Raw genomic sequence first — 24,198 nt, forward strand, 5'->3', positions numbered from 1 at the left:
CTGTTCCAAACTTCACAGAAGCTTCCAACTGTACATCCAGCTTGTAATGCCATGCGAAGGTCCTTAGAGCAAATTTACCCCTTTCCCCATATTTTCTTTAAAAAAAAAAAAAAAAGAAAAAACACACTACTTACCTAATGGTGAATTAGGCACACTTTAGATACTCACCCACCCAGCGGATCCAGCATTGCCCAGTTCAGATCCTCTTCTCTTTTGCCAGTGCTCAGTCCTGTGCCGCCATGTGACATCATGAATAGTCTGCTAGCTGTTCCGGGTTCAGCTGGGGTGCCTATGGATGACAAGCCGATAGGCTCGCGCCCTCCTTCTTTCCTCAATGAAAGGTTATGCCTCCTCGGGAATGTGACCTGCATATCCCAGGAGGCAAATGGAGCAGAGTGCATGTCTTTCGCTTAGGCAAATACCGTGCAAGGGGGGGTCGGGGCCGAACGTTGTCCTAAAGTGGAGTTTCACCCATTTTCACATGTTGTTGGGATCAGAAAGCCCACCTACAGTACAGATATAACTGTAAATTATTTATTTTTTTTATTTATTTTGTAAATACCTTTTTTTCTTGTATACAGGTGGCACTTCCGGTTTTGGCCACCTAGGCACTTTCGTCATTAGGCGATTCTTTTGGACTCTTGGGATATCTGCATCATCTCTTGGGATAGCTGCGCCATCTCAGGAGTCCTCAGGAGCCTTACAGTGAAATTTCACAGTATTTTTGGGACACCGCTGTTCTGTGTTGATTGACAGGTTGCCAAACCAATGGGGCAGGAGGAACTTCCACCCATGCCCCCATTACTATAATCAACAAAGTGCGCTGCACCTTTTATTACTGCACAAGTGCAAGATCGAGAGGTGCAGGCTGGGTAGCCTGCTGCACGAAATCCCAGAAACAAACAGAAGCAGGCTTCAGATGCCCACATCATCAACGGCCTTTGCCTGCCTGTCAGGATCACGTGAGTAATGATATATTTAGACGTAAAGAGGATAATTACAGTTATAACAAAATTCTAATTATATTGTTATATTGTACAAGTAAAGAGAATCATGGGGTGCTTTTATAAAAAAAATTGCATAGGAGATTGGAGCTCCAGTTTAATAAAAAAAAGTAAAAAAAATGAAAAAAAAAAGCTTGCTAATCATGTAGAGAAACAGAGGAGGGGTGGAGCAGAGGAATAAAGTTTTGAAAGCCGAAGATTTACTTTAACCGCTTGCCGACCACCGCAAGTACATATACTGCGGCAGTCTGGCACTCTTGGGCAAAGAGACGTACCGGTACGTCGCTCGCCCACGAGCCTCTAGGGGGCGAGTGTGCGCAGCCGAAGGCGCGCTCCTGCCCCTGCTCATTCCCTGACATCCCCGCACGAGTGACCGGCGGCTCCGATGTCCGCCTGCCACTCGCGATCTCCCGCTAATGTAAACAAAGCCGCCTGTCATTCTCCCTGGTGTAACTGCAGAGACTATAAGATCCTGCTATGTAGGATCGTATGTCTCTGTGGTTACATCACAAGCCACGCCCCTTGACAGTTAGAATCATGCCCCTAGGGACACACTGAACCCCTTGATCACAAATAAAGTTAACCCCTTCCCTGCCAGTGTCATTTTTACAGTAACAGTGCATATGTATACCATTTTATATTTACTATTTTTTGGGGGGGAATTTCATATAAAAAAATGTGAAAAATATTGTTATTTTTTCAAAATTGTCGCTCTTTTTTTGTTTATAGCGCAAAAAGTATAAATCGCACAGGTGATCAAATACCACCAAAAGAAAGCTCTGTTTGTGGGAAAAAAAGGACGTCAATTTAATTTGGGTACAGCTTCGCACGACTGCGCAATTGTCCGTTAAAGTCACACAGTGCCGAATCGCAAAATAGGCTCTGGTATTTGAGCAGCCAAATCCTCCTGGGCTTAGGTGGTTAAGCATGAGGAACCAGAGCTGACAATGGCTCTATCGGAATTAAAGGTGATTGTATCCGAGTTTTCAACACTAAACCCAGAACCCACAAAGGGAGTAAGGATCTCTTGAGTGGCCGTATCTGGATTGCCACATGAATATAACGCTGGATTAACGGTTTCTCAGCCCAGTGGCTACCTGTGAATAAAGATAGGGCAGAAATGTGTACCCTAATTGAGCTATAAGCCTAACCAACATCCAGAGCCAATTGCAAGAATTCGAATTCTAGCGTTATCGTTAATTTGTGGAATGCCTGAAAAGTTCCATCCAGATTGATTTCCTTTGTTTGTATAATTTTAAGACATTGGCTAGAGCCAGAGTGACTTTGGAGAAATTTACTGTTCCAAATTCTTTCAAAAGTACGGTTTGTGGAAGGTCTTCTGCCTTTCTTCACAGTGTTGATAACTTTACATGAAAAACCCTGTGCCTCTAATCGGGCCGATTCAATAGCCAGGCCATTAGTCATAGCCTTGCTGGATTGGGGTGCTGCCAATGGCCTTGGGATAGGTGATCTCATTTGATCGGGAAAGGAACTGGAGGGGCAGATGGCCTTTGCGGAAGTAGTGGAAACCAAGTGGGGCCACCAGTCAGGAAATACCCTGCTTAACAACTTCATTACTGTGCACTTTCACCCCCTTCTTGCCCAGGCCAGTTTTCAGCTTTCAGTGCTGTCGCACTTTGAACGACAATTGTGCGGTCATGCAACACAGTACCCAAATTAAATTTTTATAATTTTTTTCAAACATATAGAGATTTATTTTTGTGGTATTTAATCACCACTGGATTTTTTTAAGCTTTTTGCTAAAAAAGACAGAATAAAACAGTTTCTGTTAGAAAATTTTGTAAATAAGTAATTTTTCTCCTTCACTGATGTGCGCTGTTGAGGCAGCACTGACGGGCACCAATGGGCTTCACTCATGGGCACTGATGAGACAGCACTGAAGGACACTGATGAGGTGGCACTGATGAGGAGGCACCAATATTAGCACTGATGGGCCCTGATAGGAGGCACTTATATGCAACACTGATATGTAGCACTGATAGACGGCACTTATAGGCACTTTTGGGTTGTATAGGCGACATACACATGGGGCAGCCCATTGATTTCAATGGGCTGCACTATGCATGGTAAAGTAGCTTATGGGGGCAGTCTAGCAGCCCCGGATGTCCTGACATATTATCAGGCTGCCCATTTCGGGAGGGTAAATGACTGGTGTAGACATGGTGATTTTAAGCTCTGGATGCAACTTGAACAACAGTACAGTACTCTCATTACTTATGCACTTGGTGCCATGTGGCAGGATAAGGACGTTTTCTATTATATTCCATAGTTTTCATCATGTTTTTTCATCAGAAGACCTATGTCACTATCAGCTTACATCTAGGGTAATATTACCACTTTAAGGCCTCCTGCTCCTTGTGGTGCTCTTAATTCAAACTTCCCTTTTGTTTTTTTCTATTTGGATGATTTGTACTTTCTATCCTTATGCATTATTACATCTGTAACAGAGTGTTGTGACTTTTTTTCTTTTTGATCCCCTTCTGTTATATGATCTTACCGTTGAACGTGCCTAGATGTGGTTTGTTGGATACTTTGTTGTCAAAATATAAAATTAAAAAAAAAAGTAGCTCATGGGACATTTTGGCGTGGTGCGAGTTGCATTTTCTACTGTGCATCTTGCTGTGTTTGTCACCCATTTTTTTTATGTGGCAAAATGTGTCTTTGCTGTGCCATTAACAGTTAATGGCACTGAAAGTTCAACTAGTTAATTTTAGGTGTAAAAAGGTGGCCAAAAACTATACAATCTGATTGTACAATCTTCTTTAGATTTAGCAAAACTATGGAATAGGATACATTGTGTATCCATTCACTCTGTATCCAATAAGGAAGGACCTTGCACTACATCAGGGGTTTCCAACACATGGCCCCAGAGAGTTTAATATGCAGACATAGCAGCTAGGAAAGCTTGAATTGACAAGGCAAGCAAATTCACGTGTGGATGGATATCGAGGTGGCTGTGCAAACATAGTAAGTTGATGGGTGAAGGTTGTGAGTTTTAATAAGGTCAGTGCAAGATGTGTGTGCTAATGAGGTCAGCTAGTAAACTCCTTCCTGTGTCTTACTGGTTTCTCCGTCCGAAATTTATATACCTGGAAGTCTCTGAAGCTTTCTAATAAATACAGCAAGGACTAAGTAAGGTCTTGCTCTAAAGATCAAAGAAAGCTTTTATTGTTGTGCAACTGAGGTACATTAACGGTATATTGGTACTGTGTTTTGCTTGCGTCTAGCAAGGTTACTTTGAGGTACAAACAAGGAAACTTAGACCTTTGTGGTGTATATAAATGTGCTTTTACTATGCAAAAGCAATCTGTACATACAAAACTATTACAATAATACAAGACTGGCAGATACAGATAAAAATAGATATATATCAAGAAAACTTAACTAAAAGAAGTTTGCAGCCATGGAGTCCCATTTGCTATCACGCAACATGGCTCAGGGAAAATCAGCGTCCAGTTCTTGCTTCATGGATGTTTCTTGTGAGACTGAAAACTTAACAGCTTGGGCAGAAGTATTTAGACTTGTGTATAAGGAATATACCATCCCCCCAAACCAACACCCTTTGTCCTGAGGAGAAAAGGGCTTGCTTATCCATTGTTTGGCTTCACCTTACAGGGGGGGGGGGGGAGGTAGGCTTTGTTATACTGCTGCTGCATTCCAAGCCAAGCCTTACGGAAAAAGAAAGGTATGACCTTATATGGCTTCTCGACCAGAGATTACAATGCATTGGTGAGCCACTGTATTAAATGAGAGAAATACGTAATATGCAATTTCCACAACATACTGTACATAGGGGAGCTTGAATTAAAAAAAAAAAAAAAAGGTTAACTTATCCTTTAAATTTTCTCAACCACAAACCATCTTTAGCCATCATAGCAGTCAAATAACATGATCCAAAAAGCCTTCTATCTACATTAAATAAGTAGATCAGTAATTTTAAGAGGCATTGTGCAGTGATTAAAAAAGCAAAGCTAATTGCCTAATTACATGTTAATTAAACATGTCTTAAAGCCTTGGCAGTTCATGGTCCTTGAGGTTTAAATTAGGCACTATTTAATTAAACCTACTGAGATATAATAAATTACCTTGTAGAGGCACTTAAAAAAAAAACAAAAAAAAAAAAAAACAACCAGACATCTTTGCTCTTCAAGGGAGTAGGTTTTTTTTTTTTTAGGTGGATGGCCATTCAGTAAAACATAACATTTCTAAGATAAACTTTCCTTTTAGGGGAAGAGGGAATTTTTTCTCTAAGATGGGTATTATGTTGATCATACACATTACAGTCTGAGTGTACATTTTTTTTAGATTTACTAACAACAGTGTAGTATGAGCACCCACCTTTTTGCATATGTCTCCAAGTTTCCCTGGTTTTCACCTACATGATGATGTTTTGCTTTTTATTAAAAATACAAACTGAGCAAACAATATTTAATTCTTCAAGCTATTTACCAATCACAGATTTTTTTTTCTTAATAACCTTACTGGATAATTACATGTCACAGTTGGTGGATTCCCCTACCAGAGAAAACGCAGTCCTGGATCTATTGATCACTAATGACCCAGACCTAATCTCGGAGGTAGGAGTCCAGGACAACCTGGGCTCTAGCGATCACAGGATGATCACATTTAGTATAAATAACAATATAACAAGGCAAGTGGGGAACATAAGAACCCTAAACTTCAGAAGGGCAAACTTTCCATAATTGTACTCATTGATGGAAAGGGTAAACTGGGACCAAACCCTGGGATCACTGACCACAGAGGATAAATGGGAATGCTTTAGGAACATATTAAGCAAAGGCATCTTGCAGTGCATTCCTATGGGAAATAAATTTAGAAGAGACAAAGCCAAACCTGGCTGGCTAAACCGTAGCGTCAAAAAACTTATTAGGGGAAAAAAATTGGCCTTTAAGAAGTATAAATCAGAGGGCACAGTATCGGCTTTCGAGCAATACAAGGAAGCAAATAAGAAAAGTAAACAAGAAATCAAGATGGCTAAAATCAACTTTGAGAGACAAATAGCGGAGGATAGTAAAAAAAACCCCAAAGAAATTCTTTAAATATATCAACAGCAAAAAAAACTAAGGCAGAACATATTGCACACATAATTAACAATGATGGGAGGATGGTTACAGAGGACACTGAAAAAGCAACCGTGCTGAATGCTTTTTTCTCGTCAGTCTTTACACAGGAAACGGAGGGGTACACTGACCATGACTGTATGGTTAGTAGTAATACACAGGACTTGCCACTATGGCTAACAGAGGGTGAAATCAGGGAAAGGTTGGATAAACTGAACACAAACAAATCACCAGGCCCGGATGGCGTACACCCGAGAGTACTCAAGGAACTCAGTAAGGTTATATCGAGACCACTGTTCCTGATCTTTGCTGACAGTATTAGGACAGGAGATGTACCAGGGGATTGGAAGAAAGCTAACGTGATTCCGATATTCAAAAAGGGTCAGAGGCATATCCCGGGAAATTATAGGCCTGTCAGTTTGACATCAATAGTATGTAAACTTCTGGAGGGGATGATAAGGGACTATATCGTAGAGTTTGCTAAAGACAACAACATCATCAGCAGTAATCAGCACGGGTTTACAAATGGGCGTTCTTGTCAAACCAATCTCTTAACATTCTACGAGGGGGTGAGCTGTGAGCTAGATAGGGGGAGACCAGTGGATGTGGTGTACTTGGATTTCGCTAAGGCGTTTGATACAGTTCCCCACAAGCGCTTAATTTATAAAATAAGGTCTGCAGGTATCGACAGCAGGGTTTGCTCTTGGATACGGAATCGGCTTAAAGGCCGTGTCCAAAGGGTGGTAATAAACAGCGCATACTCAGACTGGTCTGAGGTTGTAAGCGGGGTGCCCTAGGGCTCAGTCCTGGGACCAACCTTGTTCAATTTATTCATAAACAACATTGAGGATGGGATCAGTAGTGCGTTATCAGTTTTTGCAGATGACACAAAATTGGCCAGGGCAATAACTGCACAGCATGAAGCAGATATCCTACAGAATGACCTGGACAAAATAACAGAGTGGGCAACGACATGGCAAATGAGGTTTAACGTGGAGAAATGTAAGGTTTTGCACTTGGGGACTAAAAACATAAAAACACAATACACGTTAGGAGGGGAACCCTTGGGGGAATCAAAAATGGAGAAGGATCTGGGAGTCTTGGTTGATGATAGATTAGGCAACAGCATGCAATGTCAAGCGGCAGCTGCCAAGGCCAGCAGAATATTAGCATGCATAAAGAAAGGGATGTATTCCAGAGATAAGACTATAATCCTTCCACTTTATAAAACTCTGGTCCGACCGCATCTGGAGTATTCTGTCCAGTTCTGGTCGCCAGTCCTCAGGAGGGATGTGTTGGAGCTGGAGAGAGTCCAGAGAAGGGCAACTAAACTAATTAGGGGATTGGAGGACCTTGACTATGAAGAGCGTCTGCAATCGCTCGATTTATTCTCCCTGGAGAAGAGACGTCTGAGGGCGGACATGATAGCAATTTATAAATATCTTAATGGGGATCCCAGCTTAGAAAAAAAGCTGTTCATTCGAAGGGATTGCATGAGGACTCGAGGGCATACAATGCGATTAGAGGAGAAGCGTTTTAACCTCAGGCAACGCAGGGGGTTCTTTACTGTTAGGGCTACAGGATTGTGGAATTCTCTACCACAAGAGGTGGTTTCTGCGGGTAGTATGGTGGCTTTCAAAAGACTCTTAGACTTACATCTCAAGGATCAGAACATTCAGGGGTATGTGAGATGATTACAGCCACACACACCTACACATGTTGAACTGGATGGACTATTGTCTTTATTCAACCTCACCTACTATGTAACTATGTAACTATGTATGTAATAAAAAGGACTCGCATACTTACTGTAAAATCTTTTCCTTGAAAACCATTGAGGGACACAGAAAAGTATGTATTTCTTGGGCATTTGGGTTTTACTGCCACCCTCAGGAGATTGGACACTGATAAACAAAAATGTCTATCAGCTCCTGTATAACGCTCCACCAACTGTCATGCCTTTGTGAGCAAGTAGCACACAGTAGGACGGGGGCCACGGGGGGTCCCCAACCCCCAGGCCGCAGACCGGTGCTGGTCTGTGCCCTGTTTGTAGCCGGGCAGGCCACACTGAAGGAGGTTCGGCGGGTGAGCAGAGATGACATCATCAGCTCTCACTGACCACCCTGCATCACTGCTATTGGGTCCACTTTCTCACGTCTCATAGGATGGAACCCTGTAATTACAGGGTTCCATCCTATGAGATGTGAAAAGGCCTACCCAAGAGCAGTGATTATAGTGTAATACCAAATGCACATGTGCTTGTTTCCCTGCTCCCGAATGCCGGATTCCATAGCGCTGGGGAGAGGCTGCAAGTTCTAAGTCTTTCACTGCAATCAGAAAACCACACAATTATAAAGTGGCCTTAAATTCTTAAAAAGTGACAAGCTGTATCTGGTGCTGTGGTGGCAGGCTACATTGACAAGCTGCATCTGGAGCTGTGGTGACAGGCTAGTGACAAGCTGCATTTGGGCAGGATCGTGACAAGCTGCATTTGGTCGCAAGCTGCAACAGTAAAAAGCTGCATCTAGTGGCAGAATAGTGACAAGCTGCATTTGGGCAGGATTGTGACAAGCTGAAATTGGTGGCAAGCTGCAACAGTAAAACGCTGCATCTAGTGGCAGAATAGTGACACGCTGCATCCGATGGCAGGATAGTGACAAGCTGCATCTGATGGCAGGCCGCAACAGTGACAAGCTGCATCCGGTTGCAGGATAGTGACAAGCTAAATCTGGTGGCAGCCGCAACAGTGGCAAGCTGCATCTGGTGGCAGGCCACAACAGTGACAAGCTGCATCTGGTGGCAGGCCACAACAGTGACAAGCTGTATCTGGTGGCAGGCCACAACAGTGACAAGCTGCATCTGGTGGCAGGCCACAACAGTGACAAACTGCAGCTGGTGGCAGAATAGTGATAAGCTGTATCTGGTGCTGTGGTGGCAGGCTACATTGACAAGCTGCATCTGGAGCTGTGGTGACAGGCTAGTGACAAGCTGCATTTGGGCAGGATTGTGACAAGCTGCATTTGGTGGCAAGCTGCAACAGTAAAAAGCTGCATCTAGTGGCAGAATAGTGACAAGCTGCATTTGGTGGCAGAATAGTGACAAGCTGCATCTGGTGGCAGAATAGTGACAAGCTGCATCTGGTGGCAAGATAGTGACAAGCTGCATCTGGTGGCAAATAGTGACAAGCTGCATCTGGTGGTAGAATAGTGACAAGCTGAATCTGGTTGCAGGCTTTGCTAACAGAAGCCAAAATGAGTAAAAAACAAACGTTGCTGGAGAGCTTCTAGGAGAAGGGGGAAGTCCCAATAATGAGACAACAGAAGACTCTTGTAAGAATTTCCAACAAAAAGAAAGCTGCATTTAAAAGAAAATACCAAGAGTCCTACCTAAAACAGAACTTCAACCATAACAACTTGATAAAAAATAATGTTCTTTAGCGAAGGATATACATTCCACATTAATAATAATGCTATCAAAATTAGTGAGTGCTGTCAATTGCCTCAAGCATTGCTCTTGTTTCTTCTTCCTGGAAGTTGCAATTTTGCAGAATCCCCTAGCCGTGAAGAGTTATGCTGGCCATACACTAGCAGAAAAATCGGTAGAAAATCTATAATGGCGATCGTTCGCCCGATATTCTTATAGTTAATAGGTGACGAACGGTAACGGCTTTCAACTTTCCGGCCTTAAAAAATCGTTTGAGAAATTGGAAATATTTTTGCTGATCTACCGACATTCTTGTGTTTTGTGGCTGCCTCGCCCGAGAACAATCGTGCAACTTTTCTTGCGTATGTGCCAAAATCTTTAACCCAGAAGGTAGACATATTACAGGTGATCATAATAAAAGAAATGTCTGATCCACGAAAAAACGTTTTATGTAAAGTGCATTTAAGTTCCCCGAACGTTCATGTCTAAACTCATCAAACAAGGGCACACTGCTAGTTTTTACAAATATAGAGTATACAATAACCAAACAAATTTGTGCAATAATCAACAAACTTTATTGCAAATAAAGCACAGCATGTCACAAACAATATAAACATTATAAAACATGTTATGGTCCCAAAAATACAAAGATCGTTATGTATGTTGTAATGTTCTACATTTATTTATTTTCAAATAAAGTCCTTGCAGTGCTGAAAAAATATTTTTTTCAAAACAATTATTTGCAGTCATTATTGTTTCAATCTTTCCATAACCAAAAATAGTCAGGTATTACCTACCAGTTTGCATTGACACGTGAAATGAGGAGCAATGGTGCATGTGCCGCATACATAAGTACCAGCGGCACATGTATCACCGCTGTACAGAGTACACGTGAGGAGCAGTGGTGCATGTGCCGCATAAATATGTACAGGTGGCACATGTACCACCGCTGTACAGAGTACATGTGAGGAGCAGTGGTGCATGAGCCACATACATATGTACAGGCGGCACATGTACCACTGTTTATCGAGGCACATATTTCACACAAAAATGAAATGTTTTAAATTGACACATTACAAGTGCATTGAGAAAAATGTAGTTGGAGGAGGTAGTAACCACCAGTCATGTGGCAGTCCATGTGAGCATCAGTGGGACATGTGCCACATACATATGTAACGGCGGCACATGTACCACCGCTGTACAGAGTTGGTATTTTGACAGTCTCAGATTCCTGAATGAGCAGTAGGAATCAAGACCGTCGGTCAGCAGTCTCCAAATGGAGCCATCACCCAGTACCCCTGAGTCAAAGGAAAGGACACCTGAGGAATCTGTCTTCAGCCAGGTAATATTCATGAACAGCAAGTTATTTTAATAAAACATACACATTCTGAATTTTCAAACATAACAATTTATTTTTTTATCTTAACAAACATGTTCAGCTGGTTACAGATTTTTAAAGCCCAAAAACAAACATTCACATTCACATGTTATTCCACTAATCGACAGCACCAGGCTCAACAAAATATTGCATATATTTTATGCGATTTTGACGTGCTATCTGAGTGGAGAGGCGTGGTGGTACATGGTCTAGGTTCAAGAGTGCCTCACTCACTGTCACTTCGCCAATCCCCTTCAATGACACTACCGCCAAATGTGTCTTCTCTATCCACCATGGCTTGTGTCATGTAGGTGGAAGCATTACGACGCAGAAAATTGTGCAAAACACAACAACAGTGCACAATTTTGTCAATGTTTGAAGGGGAGACAATTATGGCAGTATGAAAAATGAGAAAACGATTGGTCATTATACCAAATGCATTTTCAACAACACGTCTAGCTCTTGACAGTCTGTAATTGAAGATGCGTTAATCTGGGTTAAGGTTTTTCATGGGAAACGGTTCCATCACATTTTCTCCCAAACCAAACGCCTCATCTGCAACAAATATAAAATTTAGTCCATGTTCGGTCTCTTGTCTGGATGGAAGATTCAGTGACCTATTCTTCAACTGTTTGGTGAACTCTGTTTTCTCTATAACCCCTCCATCAGAGTTTCGCCCATTCTTCCCAATGTCTACGAAAATAAATTCATACTTGGCATTTACTATGGCCATTAACAGTATACTGAAATAGCCCTTGTAATTGAAGTAGTATGATCTAGAGTTCGCAGGTGGGGTAATCTGAACATGTTTCCCGTCAATTGCACCGCCACAGTTTGGGCAATTCCAATAGTCCTGGAATTGTTTTGCTGTTGCCAGCCACTCTTCCACTGTTGTTGGTAACTGTAACAAAAAAAGAAGTTGTTAAAAGTTAGTATTTGATATTATGACTTATAATAACATATTAATTTCTTCTGAACAACACAGGATCTATTCACCACTCCAAGGGAAAACAGGGAGCCTTGTACCTCAGCAGCAGTGGTGGAAACACCTTAAAAAAAAAACGTTGCGCTGTGCATGACCACACTGCGGCGTTCCTAGCACAGGCATAAGCAGTCCTGAATGAACCCAGGGATGAATGCGATGACCTATGCGCATTTGGTGCAAAAAAATTGAGAAGGATGTCTGAGGAGCAGAAGATCTTGCTGGAACCTCTGTTCCTACAATTACTCAACAAAGGGATCAAGGGAGAGCTTATACCCAACACCTTCATAGGTGAGCCTACTCAAACACCACCACCGGACATGCATCACCTACAGCAGTGGCATGCACCTTGCCCCCCTGAAGAGCCACAAACCAGGGCAAATGATTACAGCTACACATTGCTGTAAACTGTGTTTATTGCTGTATTTATTTTTTATTATATATTTATATATATATATTAATATGTTCTATGTTTTTGGGTTATCAAATGATTCAGTTGGATCATTCTATTATATTGACTATATTTATTATATTGGTTGTATGTTTATGTTCTATTTGCAATAAAATTTTATATTTGCACTAAAAGCTGATGTGCTGTGCTTGAGTGTGCTCTTTACAGCTAGTGGTGGGCAAAATAATGGATAGGGGTTAAACTACACCAGAATAGACAGAATGTGCTTACCTTTAAATAATCACGTTGCAGGACCTTCACTATAGCTCCAAACGTTTCAGGAATGATACATCCGAGAGACTGAGCCGATATTCCTGTGCTGAACTTCAAATCCTCATATGTCCTTCCAGTTGCTAGGAAACGCAGGGTTGTCCTTCCAGTTGCTAGGAAACGCAGGGTTGCTATTAGCTGTTACATATAGTTACATAGTTACATAGTAGGTGAGGTTGAATAAAGACAACAGTCCATCCAGTTCAACCTGTGTAGGTGTGTGTGGCTGTAATCATCTCACATACCCCTGAATGTTCTGATCCTTGAGATGTATGTCTAATAGTCTTTTGAAAGCCACCATACTACCCGCAGAAACCACCTCTTGTGGTAGAGAATTCCACAATCTTGTAGCCCTAAAAGTAAAGAACCCCCCACGTTGCCTGAGGTTAAAACGCTTCTCCTCTAATCGCAATGTATGCCCCCGAGTCCTCATGCAATCCCTTCGACTGAACAGCTTTTTTTCTAAGCTCAGATCCCCATTGAGATATTTAAAAATTGCTATGATGTCCCCCCTCAGGCGTCTCTTCTCCAGGGAGAATAAATCAAGCGATTGCAGACGCTCTTCATAGTTAAGGTCCTCCAATCCCCTAATTAGTTGCCCTTCTCTGGACTCTCTCCAGCTCCAACACATCCCTCCTGAGGACTGGCGACCAGAACTGGACAGAATACTCCAGATGTGGTCGGACCAGAGTTTTATAAAGTGGAAGGATTATAGACTTATCTCTGGAATACATCCCTTTCTTTATGCATGCTAATATCCTGCTGGCTTTGGCAGCTGCCGCTTGACATTGCATGCTGTTGCCTAGTCTATCATCAACCAAGACTCCCAGATCTTTCTCCATTTTTGATTCCCCCAAGGGTTCCCCTCCTAATGTGTATTGTGCTTTTATGTTTCTAGTCCCCAAGTGCAAAACCTTACACTTCTCCACGTTAAACCTCATTTGCCAAGTCGTTGCCCACTCTGTTATTTTGTCTAGGTCATCCTGTAGGATATCTGCTTCATGCTGTACAGTTATTGCCCTGCCCAATTTTGTGTCATCTGCAAAAACTGATATCGAACTACTGATCCCGTCCTCAATGCTGTTTATGAATAAATTGAACAAGGTTGGTCCCAGGACTGAGCCTTGGGGGACCCCCCTTACTACCTCTGTCTGAGTATGCGCTGTTTATTACACCCTTTGGACACGCCCTTTTAGCCAGTTCCATATCCAAGAGCAGACCCTGCTGTAGATACCTGCAGACCTTATTTTATAAATTAAGCGCTTATGGGGAACTGTATGAAACGCCTTAGCGAAATCTAAGTACACCACATTCACTGGTCTGCCCCTATCCAGCTCACAGCCCACCTCCTCGTAGAATGTTAAGAGGTTGGTTTGACAAGAACGCCCATTTGTAAACCCGTGCTGGTTACTGCTGATGATGCTGTTGTCTTTGGCAAACTCTACGATATAGTCCCTTATCATCCCCTCCAGAAGTTTACATACTACTGATGTCAAACTTAGAGGCCTATAATTTCCCGGTATATGCCTCTGACCCTTTTTGAATATCGGAATCACGTTTGCTTTCCTCCACTCCCCTGGTACATCTCCTGTCCTAATACTGTCAGCAATGATCAGGAACAGTGGTCTAGATATAACCTTACTGAGATCCTTGAGTACTCTTGGATGTACGCCATCCGGGCCTGGTGATTTGTTTGTGTTAAGTTTATCCAGCCTTTCCCTGATTTCACCCTCTGTTAGCCATAGTGGCTCTGCAGTGATGCTTTGTCTGAGCACCGTATCCTGCTTTGTTATCAGAGGTGATACTTGGCTCAATAACAGCTGGAAGGATTCATCTGGCATTCGGAGATAGTTGCGGAAGTCATCAGGATTATTCTCCTTCAGGTCTCTCAGCAAGGGCATATGTGAATATTGATCACGCTTCCTCAGCCATTGCTTGGTCCATTGACTTCTCTTCCTCTTCTTAGCATTTGCCTGTTGTATAGCAATTACTCCAAGCATTCCTATGGCAATGGTACTCATTCAGTTGATCCATTGTTAAAGTTTCAGGAAAGAAGGTTCTTCAACACCGATCGTTCCGGAAATGAGAGTGAGTATAACACGGAAGTTACATGTAGAGGTCACTTTCATGTTGTTATTTCCCTTCTGATTTCATGAAAACTAACGATAAAATTGTTAATTTATGTTCATGGAACGTTTATCTTTCGAAATTCGATCATTCTATGATGGTAGTATCTATTGCCATTCCAATAAATCGTTTGATTTTAGAAAACTCGCACGGTCGATTTTTCTGCTAGTGTATTGCCCACCATAAGTCATTAAGCGGAACTAAACCCATCAATTTAATCGGTTCAAAGAACAGTTACATTCCTGGAATGCTGGGATTGCTAACTGTCACTTTTGCTTGTGTCCTCAACCAAACTGTCAAACCATCAAATAAGGGGAAAGAGGGGAAGCACCACCTGATTGTAGTATTAGAGTATCAGCATTTATTGCACAAGGGTAAAAACACTTGCAAAATGTAAGAGATGGTAACGCTCATCATTGTGTCATCAGTCCCGTGGTTTCTGCGTGTAGCCTATATACTTGTCATTGTCAATCCTGACTACCGCCTCTTCCGTTGACCTCACTTCCTCCTGTGCAGTCCATACTGGTCAGCGCGATCTTTCTGGATCTTCAAGGCATCTCAGCCTCTTCACATCTCCTTTACAGCCACCCGGACCGCCGTTGGAGCCTGCAGGATGGCAGTAACCATGGGACTGATGACACTATGATAAGTGTGACTATCTTTAACATTTTGTAAGTGTTTTAACAGTGTGCAATAAATGCTGATACCCTAATACTATACTCAGGTAGCGCCTCCCCTCTTTCCCATTTTTTGTCTATCTTACAGAGTTTGGACAAACTCTCAGGATGGCTGCCTCCTCAATTTTTTAACTATTTATTTACTTGGACTAATGGACTAAAAATACTCTGAGTAGTTGTTAAGAGAAATGTGTTGCTTAGGGGCATACGCCTTTCTGTGCACCAGAATTTTACTTAATGATTTCAAACCATCAAATGGCTGGGTCATAACTGATCCCATGTGCAACACCATGGCAGTTGCAGATAAAACAGAAGCAGCTTCCTTGGCTGTGAAGGATAAGAGGGTTTAATTCCACTTAAAGGCTGCCAGCAGATCACCCTCTACAAATTCAGCAGTGGCTAAAAATGGAGAGCAACTCAGCATGTGCAGAGCAGGGTGACAGAGTGTATTACTAGATTTTGCACAGTATAGACACTTCTTTTTAATGTTTTACATTAGTTGTTTTAAATTAATTGTTTTAGATATACCAGCAAAAGGGGCCAGCCTGAAGTGATCTTGCAGGACTTACTTTTCTGACTAAAGTTCCACTTTAAATTATGGGTTAATTTGCAATGGGTGATTCACATGCTCCAAGCAAGCTTTGTGTAATATGTGGTGAGTTATACTGCGGCAGACAGCCCCTCCTGTGCAAACCGTCGTAGGTATACGTCGGTCGCGCGCCTGCAGCTAGGGGGCGAGCACGCGCCGCCACGCTCCTGCCCCCACTCGTCAGCGGGGACTCCGATGCACGGGGCAGGTGGCTCCGATTGACCTGCGATCGTTCGCCGCTGAGAGAAAAGGACGGGCAGCTGTTGTTAACACAGCTGACCGTTCTTCTCTCTGGAATGATCACAGAGCGCCTGTGATCCTTCTATATAGGAACTCAGGTCTCTATGATAATTTCACAAGCCACGCTTCCCCACAGTTAGAATCACTCGCCTAGGCTCACATTTAACCCATGGATCACCCACACTGTTAACCCCTTCCTTTTTTGCACTGATTTGGGTAGTAATGTCACTGGTCCCCCCAAAAGTGTAAAAAATGTCAGTTAGAGGTCCGATCTGTCCGCCGCAATGTCGCAGTCCCTCTAAAAAATCGCAGATCGCCACCATTACTAGTATAAAAAAAAAACAATAAAAATGACATAAATCTTTCCTGTAGTTAGTAGACGCGATAACTTTCAAAATAGCAGACCCCCCGATAAAATATTCAAACCGAAATCCCAACGCTTCCCCGATCTGTCCACCTGCCCCCACATCTGGTCATTTGTATGCCAGACAGTAAGGGAATTAAAACGTACACGTTGGCAACCGATATCAGGCAATCTTACACCTGCCCAAAACATTGCACTCAAACAATTACAAAAGAATCCTCACTACGTCATAAAACCCTCTGACAAAGGGGGTAACGTGGTGATTATGTCACATGAACAGTATCAAACTATGTGCCTTGATGTACTTAAAAACCCTCATTGGTATACTCCCATTCATCCCGATACAACCACCAATTTCCAAAAAGAACTACAAAACTTATGTCTTGAAGTGTATTTTGCGGGTATTATCAATAAAGATATACTTGACTTCTTAATAGTCAATCATCCCAGGACCCCAACACTATACACACTGCCGAAGGTACACAAAAATTCTAAAAAGCCTCCGGGGAGACCTATCGTCTCCGGCATAGGCTCGATATCTGAAAATGCGAGCAAGTATGTCGACTTCTTTTTACGCCCCTTTGTCCAGACATTGCCCTCTTTCGTTCAGGACACGCCGGACCTGTTGAGACACATCGATGGGATTCAGATACCCCCGGATGCCCTCCTCGTGGCGGTAGACATTGGGGCATTGTACTCAAGTATTCCGCACGAGGCGGGCATCCGGTCGGTAAGTTCATTTCTACATGAACAACATGAACAAACTTGGCCACACAATAGCTTCACCTCTCCCTCTTGAAATTTATTTTGACACATAACTTTTTTACGTTTATGGAAACCACTTATCTACAGAAACAAGGAGTGGCTATGGTAACGTGCTGTGCGCCCTCCTATGCAAATTTATTCCTAGGAGATTGGGAAAGGCATATTTCCTCTAGCGACTCCTATGCCCCCTAGCTCAAGTATGTGACACATTGGTTTCGCTATATTGATGACTTATTCATAATTTGGGTAGGCCCACAGATAGAGCTCGAGAAAATGCTCTATTCACTGAACAATAACCATTTTAACTTAAAATTTACTTATAACTTTCATCCTGAATCTATTGTATTTTTGGATGTAGAGATCAAAAAAGATGCCAATGGTTTTGTCACCACGAGCCTGTACCGTAAACCCAGCGCCGGAAATACGCTGTTGCATGCATCCAGCGCCCATCCCACCCCACTAAAAAACAGCATTCCATATGCGCAATACCTGCACATACGGAGAAATTGCTCATTGGATGCGGATTTCTTGAGGGAAGCTAGGGAACTTCAAAAAAGATTACTTCTACGAGGTTATTCCCGCACTACTTTGAGGAAGGCCTTTAACAAGGCGAAGAACCAAAGTAGAAGGGATATACTACAAAAAAAGACCAAAACTAATTCCAATCAAACAGTAAAATTGATAACTCAATATTCTTACAGCAACAAACAGCTAAGAGCCATTTTTCAAAAACATTGGCATCTCTTAAGTGAAGAAACAACCCTCTCTAAACACGTCAAAGAGTATCCAGAATTAGTCTTTAGAAGAGCGACATCTCTTCGTGACCTACTTATTAAAAGCCACTACTGCAGTGACCCCCCCCCTACCCAGGTACACATCGGGGTCATACCAATGTGGTAACTGCCCCCGGTGCCCCTGGATCGAGGAGGGTCCCATTACACGGTTACCTAACGGTTCCATTCACAAACTTCCTGGATATGCAGATTGCTCCACACGTGGAGTAATCTATCTCATGAGCTGCCAATGCTCAGCCTTCTACGTTGGCAAAACGATAAGGCAACTAGGACAAAGGGTGGGCGATCATGTCTATTATTCCGGGGGGGGCAAGATCCTCACCCCGGTTACTCACCATATCGGCCTGCACCCCAGGTTTGACAGTTCTTGCGACTCCTTTAGGGTCCTTGAGATTATTTCTCCGGACCCTAGAGGAGGGGACTGGGACAAGCGAATATTACAACGCGAGACTATATGGATTAAAAAATTAAATGCCATCATTCCTCCGGGCTTGAATGAAGCCCATACGTACAAATCGTTCTTGTGATGTTACTTGCCACTGAATTTCCCCTATATATCCCCCCCTTTTTGCCCCCCTTTTTCTTTCCCTTCCCCCCCCCCTTCCCTTTCTTTTTCCTTTTCCCTTTTCTCTCCCTGTCCTCCTACACCGATCCATGTTGTAGTGATCTATATATGATTGTACACTTAAGGTCTTATTTTCCAAAGTACATTATACTTTGGTAAAACCTTGAGTCTATCTTCAGTGAGATGTATCCCCTCATTGTTTATATAACTGTCTTTCTGCATATTGTACCTTGATTTGTCTTATATACTGTATATGTATACTGGTTTTGAAAAATAGTTTGTTGTGTTTAATACTTTAATCTGGATTTCAAACTGTTAATACTACCGCTTTTTGTACACATTATTGTCCTCTGAGATAGTAGATCGTTCTAGGATTTATGTCTTTGGCCCTTATCACCGGAGGCTACTCCCATGCCATACATGTAAATGGACCGCTTTGGGTGCCTCCCCCCATGGCGGATACGTGACGTCGGGCATCATTTCCATGTCAATGGGAGTGATGTGCCGGTCTGCCACCGTCACGCCCCGACTTGCTGACATGGCTCCGCCTTCCGTACCATGTATTCAGCAGTCGCGGTGCGGTGACGTATTGACTGCTGGCTGGTGCGCAGACGCAGACGACGTGCACGCACTTCCCGGCGCCAGCCCAGATGACCGGGCGAGATGCACGTCTTGCACATCATCTGGGTGGAGCTTCCACCATTTAGGCGGTGACGCGGGCGTCTCTCCTTGCATTGCAGGGTCGGAACGCCCCGTCGGAACACCACTGCAGGTAATCCCGCTATCGGCTCCATACCATTTGGACTCTCCATGTGATGTCCGTTTGCCCTCATACATCTTTTGGAACCCCCACTGCCACCTCCTCCCCCCTCTAAACTCTGTACTTGATGGGACCTTCTTGAACTACCATAAGGTAACACATTCTTAAATTCGTTACATGCTGTCAATGGAGTTACCCCATGCTATTAGGCGACTCCATATACATACTCTATATGACTATATATTACTTGTAAGGTCCCACCAAGCACTTAGGTTTGAATATTCTAAATCATCACAATTGCACTATGATGGGTCGAACACATATTTTATGTTTCACCCCATATAGTCAGCATACCATGTGACATTATCCATCCAATTTATTTCCAGGTGGCAAACATAGGAACCTGTTTGGTCTATCCTCCATATCTGTGGGTTCTACCACATTTTTGCCTGTCCCTGCCCATATACAATCACTTGGGAGCAGTCTGGGTAAGACCATGTTGAAGTTATTTTCATCTAATTAGACATTTGTGTAAACGGGTATATGGAATTTCATATACCATATACATGATATCTGTATATTTGAAATGTGTCTCTTTATTTATTTTGAGACACACATTACTATTGATGTCTTCTTACATAATCTTCTCTACTTTTATATATTTAAGACCTCAGCCTAGCAGTGTGGCCCTCCTTTTTGGCTACGCTCCCGTGTCCGCCCCGGGGGGGTCTTCCCCTCTACCTTGTGGTCCAGACATTGTATTATCCTGGTGACCGACCATATATCAGACAGGTGTGATATGTGATTACACTATTTTTCCATATTTGATCGATTTATCTCAGTGGACATGTTTGTAAAAGATATCAAATGTTATATCACAATATACTAGTATATGTACCAATGATATTATAAGACTCTTTATGAATAATAATGCAAAAAATGGTTGTACTTATGTATTCTTTCTCTTTTTTCTCTCCATTTTAGTGTTCTTACCAAAAAAAGTTTGTGTAGAAAATACCCCTTTTGTGTGTAAAAAAAACACCCCTGAGGAAGCGGCTACTTGCCGTGAAACATGTCGGGTTGAATCTGTGGATATCTCCACTTTTCCGCACAAACATCAGTACTCTATGGTACAGGGTAAATCCCAACACGGTTTACCTCTGTGTAGAACTTGTTGTACACAATATGGTATATAATCTATACATGGTCTATAACGGCTAATGGTTTTTACTATTAATGTGCTCTGTTATTTGTGTATCTGTTTATATACAGTATACAATGGTCTTCTCTCTTTAATAAAATAAATAATTTGTTTGATACTTTATTGTTCTATTCATTTTTGACTTACTAGCACCCCTATTGCAAAGTCCCCCTTTTATGAGCCCTATCTTTCTCCTCTCCTATATTCAATCGGGACGTGGTGCTCTCACCCTCTTCATTATTTTTATGAGTCTGTCTTCCTTTGTCTTCAACTTTCAAAATACGCTTATTGTGATTTTTTTAACAAAAATACGTAGCAAAAAACAAATTGGCCTAAAATGTTAAAAAATTTAGATTTTTAAATTTTTTGGGGGGGAATGTTATATAGCAGAAAGTGAAAAATATTGGTGTTTTTTTTTTTTTTCAGAATTGTGGCTCTTTTTTGTTTATAGCGCAAAAAATAAAATTTGCAGAGGTGATCAAATGCCACCAAAAGAAAGCTCTATTTGTGGGGGAAAAAAAGGACATCAATTTTATTTGGGTACAGCGTCGCACAACCACGTAATTGTCCGTTAAAGTAATGCAGTGCTGAATTGCAAAAAATGGCCTGGTCATTAAGGGGGCAAATCCTTCTGGTCCAGAAGTGGTTAAATGTATCTGCACTGACAGCATCATTTTTTGTGACTAACAGCACTGTTAAAGCTAAGAAACCCTTTACTATTGGAGAACAGCTGATCCTGTGTGTACAACAAAAAATATTAAAATATTATGATCCCCGTGCTATGTAGTATGTGGAATGCATTTACAAGACGGCTGCTGTGCATGAACAATAAGTCCTTTAAAGTGCTGGTTATCTTATTCTTCCAGTGCCAGTATGTTCCAACAAGTGCCTTTGTGCTCCCCTCCTCATGTGTCCTTACTCACCGACTAGTGATGGGTAAACGCCTGTGTTTCAAAAATAATCCTCCAGTGGCAAAAAATGTTTTTTTCTTTCTTCTGTGACTCCGGCAGGTAGGTCAAAGAACCTGATATAACTGTAGGGAGATAAAATCAGGAGAAATCTATAGTGTAATTCAGTTTTTATTGTTAAAAAAACATATAAAAGCCAATTGCACAATTAACATGTGAGCATGTAATGACGCCGTTCAAGAATTTAAAAGTCACGGTTTGCGTTCCAAAGAGTGGATGTAACATACCCAAAAGTATCCCCCTGCTTAATGCATTTCGCTCCACCCAGGAAGCGTCCTCAGAAGATGGGGATTCTGGTATCTGATTCTATATTCATGTACATTCATATATTCTATGGTTAGCACCTCCTTCTACACCCATCACTACTTCCTCCTTTACCTATTACACCCATACTTACTCCTCCCTGTTTGCTTAATTATTTCCCTCCCATCTGCAAGTCACTTCCTCCCCACACTGCGTGACTACATTGTATAGATTTTCTTTTGTGTCACTATTAGTTATTTCTATGACTCTACCTTTCTATCTTTTTCCCACTCACTTTGTATGTAAACTGTTTCAGAGCAGCATCACACATTTCCACATTCATATTATTAGAGTCATAATTAACATAATCAATGTGCAAAAATATAAACAACAATGAAAATAAAAATTAAAAATAAAAATAAAAAAATGTTTTTAAATATATTTAAAAATTATTCATCATAACAATTTTTGTTTAGAAAGAAAAAAAAAACGTTGAAATGTTAATATCAACTTTTTTCTTTTTTTCCTCTTCCTTTCCTTTTCTTCCCTTCTTCCTTCCATTTGTTTTTTTTTTTTCTCCTTTTCCTCTCTTTATTTCTTCCTCTCTTTCCTTCCCCCTTCCCTTTTATATAAACAAAAAAACATAATTGTACATATGAATATGCATGTGAGTCTTAGAGCTTTTCCCTGTAAAAATATATAAAACCTCCCCTTGCTTATTAATTATTCTTGTAAAATAACTTAATATCCGCGCTACCGGAAGATAGCAGCTAGCATTAACCACGATATGATAAAAAGAATATGAAATATAAAATGCAGCGCTATAAATTAACTTAATATGTATATATCATTAAAACATGAGTCCATTTCAAAATGATCAATGGAGCAGTCCAAACCACCAAAGACACCTTGGTAAGTGAAAGTCTGTAAGACCAAATAACTGGAACAGTGAAAACCTCCACCACTGTCAGGTAACCACCAACAGATTGGCTAATCAGCGCATTCGCGCATTGGCGCGAATACGCATGTGCGGCCAACTCCGGGTAAACGCAATCAAGAATGTGCGTGCGCCAATGCGCACGCAGGACGTAACGGCGCTTGACGCCAAACGGCCTATTTAAGCTCAGCAATTACAGTCACTAGCTGCTGGATGATCTTCAGCTTCCCATGTTTCCTTGTGCCTTGTTTTGCCTGCTAATCTTGGATTTCCTGTTGCCGACCCGGACTGCTTGACCTCGACTCCTCTTGAAACCTCTGGCTCTTGACCTTTTGGCTTGTCCCTGGACTCTCCTCTGCCTTCTCCAGTGTCTGACCCGGCTTGGCTCCTGACACTCCGCATTACTTCGGGCACAGCACTCCCTGTCTCACCTCCAGGGGTGCTCTGCACCTAGCCGCAAGGGGAGCCCTCTCTACACTCCGGCTTCGGATCAGGTACATGACAACCACACATAAGGTAGCCGATTGGCCTCTTACTGAATGGATATGACCACTGCTCTCACAATGGTCACAAAACGCCTTATGCTCAAAGAGGAGGACCAGCCCCGGAAATTGCCAATGGATACTCCCAAGGGGTCCAGGTATCTCATCCCAGAGACAGGAACAGTCATACAACACTTCTCCCGGATATTAGAATACAAAAACGGGGGAAGACCATAGTGAAGTACGTTCCAGCATATAAAAGTTTATTCAAAATGGATACACTCACCGAGTATATGTATATAAAAAACCTTCAGTAAAAACATCAGATGTGTACAGAGACCGTTGTAAAGCGGCAAGTCCGTTCCGGCTTGTGACGTCGACGCTCGCTGGGAACTCTGCCTACATGTTTTGCAGGCAACTGCATCATCAGGGGGGGTTGTGGTCAGCGTGGAAGACGTCATTTAAATAGTAACTGAGTTCGAAAATGGAGGAAGTCATCGGACCCACCCACCAGCATCACCCAGGAAACAGGAAAAGCCTCCTGGACCGCACAGGGATAGCAGAAGGGACTCCTGGACCGCAAGCTTAATGGGCAGTGAACCGGAAGGATAACCAGAATCCGGAAACAAAACAAGTCTCGCAATGGGAGGAAATAAATCCATACCACGGAGAGTACATGCCAAACAAATGTGATGGCTACAATCTACCCATATCTATAGATATGTAGGATCATATAAGAATTACCCATCGGGAAGATCCATAAAAGATATTAAAAATAATAATTAATAGTATCAGCGATATCGACCTTCCGAGGTCTTACAAAAGCAAGCAAACTGAAGTAAATATCCCTACCTAAATTTAACCTAAAAAAAGTGG

At 42.2% G+C, this 24,198-nt stretch overlaps 1 protein-coding gene across 1 annotated transcript; it reads right to left on the minus strand.

Annotated features, from left to right (window-relative positions):
* Nucleotides 1–11,142: 11,142 nt before the first annotated feature.
* LOC309546937 (uncharacterized protein) lies at nt 11,143–14,610 on the minus strand (the record flags this gene model as incomplete). The annotated part of the gene is made up of 3 exons (XM_082246677.1): nt 11,143–11,808; nt 12,572–12,748; nt 14,416–14,610. The coding sequence occupies 3 exons, from the start codon at nt 14,608–14,610 to the stop codon at nt 11,395–11,397; spliced, it is 786 nt and encodes a 261-aa protein (XP_082102803.1). The 3' UTR covers nt 11,143–11,394.
* Between the last annotated feature and the right edge of the window lie 9,588 nt (nt 14,611–24,198).

This window comes from Pelophylax lessonae (genome assembly GCF_965119305.1).
Source record: "Pelophylax lessonae genome assembly, chromosome: 1".
Classification (NCBI taxonomy): domain Eukaryota; kingdom Metazoa; phylum Chordata; class Amphibia; order Anura; family Ranidae; genus Pelophylax; species Pelophylax lessonae.